General features: G+C 67.0%; 1 protein-coding gene across 1 annotated transcript; it reads left to right on the top strand.

Moving 5' to 3' along the window:
• Positions 1–682: 682 nt before the first annotated feature.
• EMIHUDRAFT_124952 (hypothetical protein) lies at positions 683–1,343 on the top strand (the record flags this gene model as incomplete). Its single annotated transcript, XM_005761048.1, has 1 exon — positions 683–1,343. A coding segment is annotated over one exon (661 nt), but the record flags the coding sequence as incomplete, so codon positions are not given.
• Between the last annotated feature and the right edge of the window lie 18 nt (positions 1,344–1,361).

Below are 1,361 nucleotides of genomic sequence, written 5' to 3'. Positions count from 1 at the left end.
GAGAGATTTTTAGCAATACCAAACAAAGGCCAAGGGCCAAGGGCCTTGCGGCAAGGCCAAGGGGCGGGGGCAACCCTCGCAACTCCAGAGAGAGCCACACGAGCAGAAAGCTTTCAAAGTGGCATCTGACTTCTCATCTCACAGGACACAGAGCCGCGAAGCGAGCAGCCAAGGGAGCAGTGGCCCTCGCCGGAGCAGGCGCACATCGCTTCCAGGGAGAGAGAGAGAGAATTCTTGATACGAAACCACGACGACACACACCAGTCGACTCGCATCGGTTGCCTCCATGAACGGCGGAGCTATTCTCGCGCCCATGTAGCTCCACAGGATGATTTTCTTCGAAAAAGGCTGCGAAATGAGGTGCAAAATCAATGCCCCGCACAGGATCTGACCACGAGTCTCTGGGGGGGGTCCTCGGCCATGACCCCCCCCCTAGCATGTGGTGAAGGTGCTGGGGGGGGTCGGGACCCCCCCCCTAGCATGTGGTGAAGGTGCTGGGGGGGGTCGGACCCCCCCCTAGCATGTGGTGAAGGTGCTGGGGGGGGTCGGACCCCCCCCCTAGCATGTGGGGGGGAGAGAGGTGCGCCCCCCTCCCTGGAAGCGATGTGCGCCTGCTCCTGATCATCTCTCTCTCTCTCTCTCTCTCTCTCTCTCGATGCCGGTGGGTTTTTTCTCTTTTGACATGGCGGCGAAGCCCGAGAACAAGCCCGAGCTCGAGTTGACGCTCGACGTGTGCATCAGCACGCCGCTTTCGCTCGACCTCGCGGCCTTCTCCCTCTGGCTCGAGGGCTGGTCCGTCGCCGAGGCGGCTCGCGAGCTTCTCTCCTCATACCACGAGCCGGAGCGCGACGAGGGCGCGGCGGGCAAGGCTGGGTTCGCCGCGGCCGCCGCGCTCTCCCTGCGGCCTGGCGAGGCGCGCGAGATGCTCGCCGGCCTCGTCCTCTCCGAGACGGCGGAGCAGTACCGCCTCTTTGCGATGCTCAAGCCCTGCCTCGACGAGCCCGCCACGCTCGCGACGCAGCGGCGCTGGCAGCTGATGCCGATGGAGCGGCGCGCGCTGGTCGACGCGTACTTCACGTTCGACGAGCGTGTGCTGCGTGAGCTGGTGGGCAGGAAGCCCACCTCCAAGCTGCGCCGCCAGCTCGAGGCGCAGGCGGACCGTCTCAACGTCTCGCCGCACTCGTGCCGCCGCCAGTTCGACAACCTGCAGCGCCTCTACGACTACGACTGGAACGCCTCTACCCCACCCCCAGGCGACTGGGAGCCGCCTTCCTGCGGCGGCGGCGGCGGCGGCGGCGGCGGCGGAGGCGGCGGCGGCGGCGGCGGCGGCGGCGGAGGCAGCAGTGGCGGCGGCGGCGGCG

Source organism: Emiliania huxleyi, assembly GCF_000372725.1.
Source record: "Emiliania huxleyi CCMP1516 unplaced genomic scaffold EMIHUscaffold_7291, whole genome shotgun sequence".
In the NCBI taxonomy this organism is placed as follows: Eukaryota; Haptophyta; order Isochrysidales; family Noelaerhabdaceae; genus Emiliania; species Emiliania huxleyi.
Note: the sequence above shows the minus strand (reverse complement) of the source record. Positions and strands in the feature narration are given on the sequence as shown.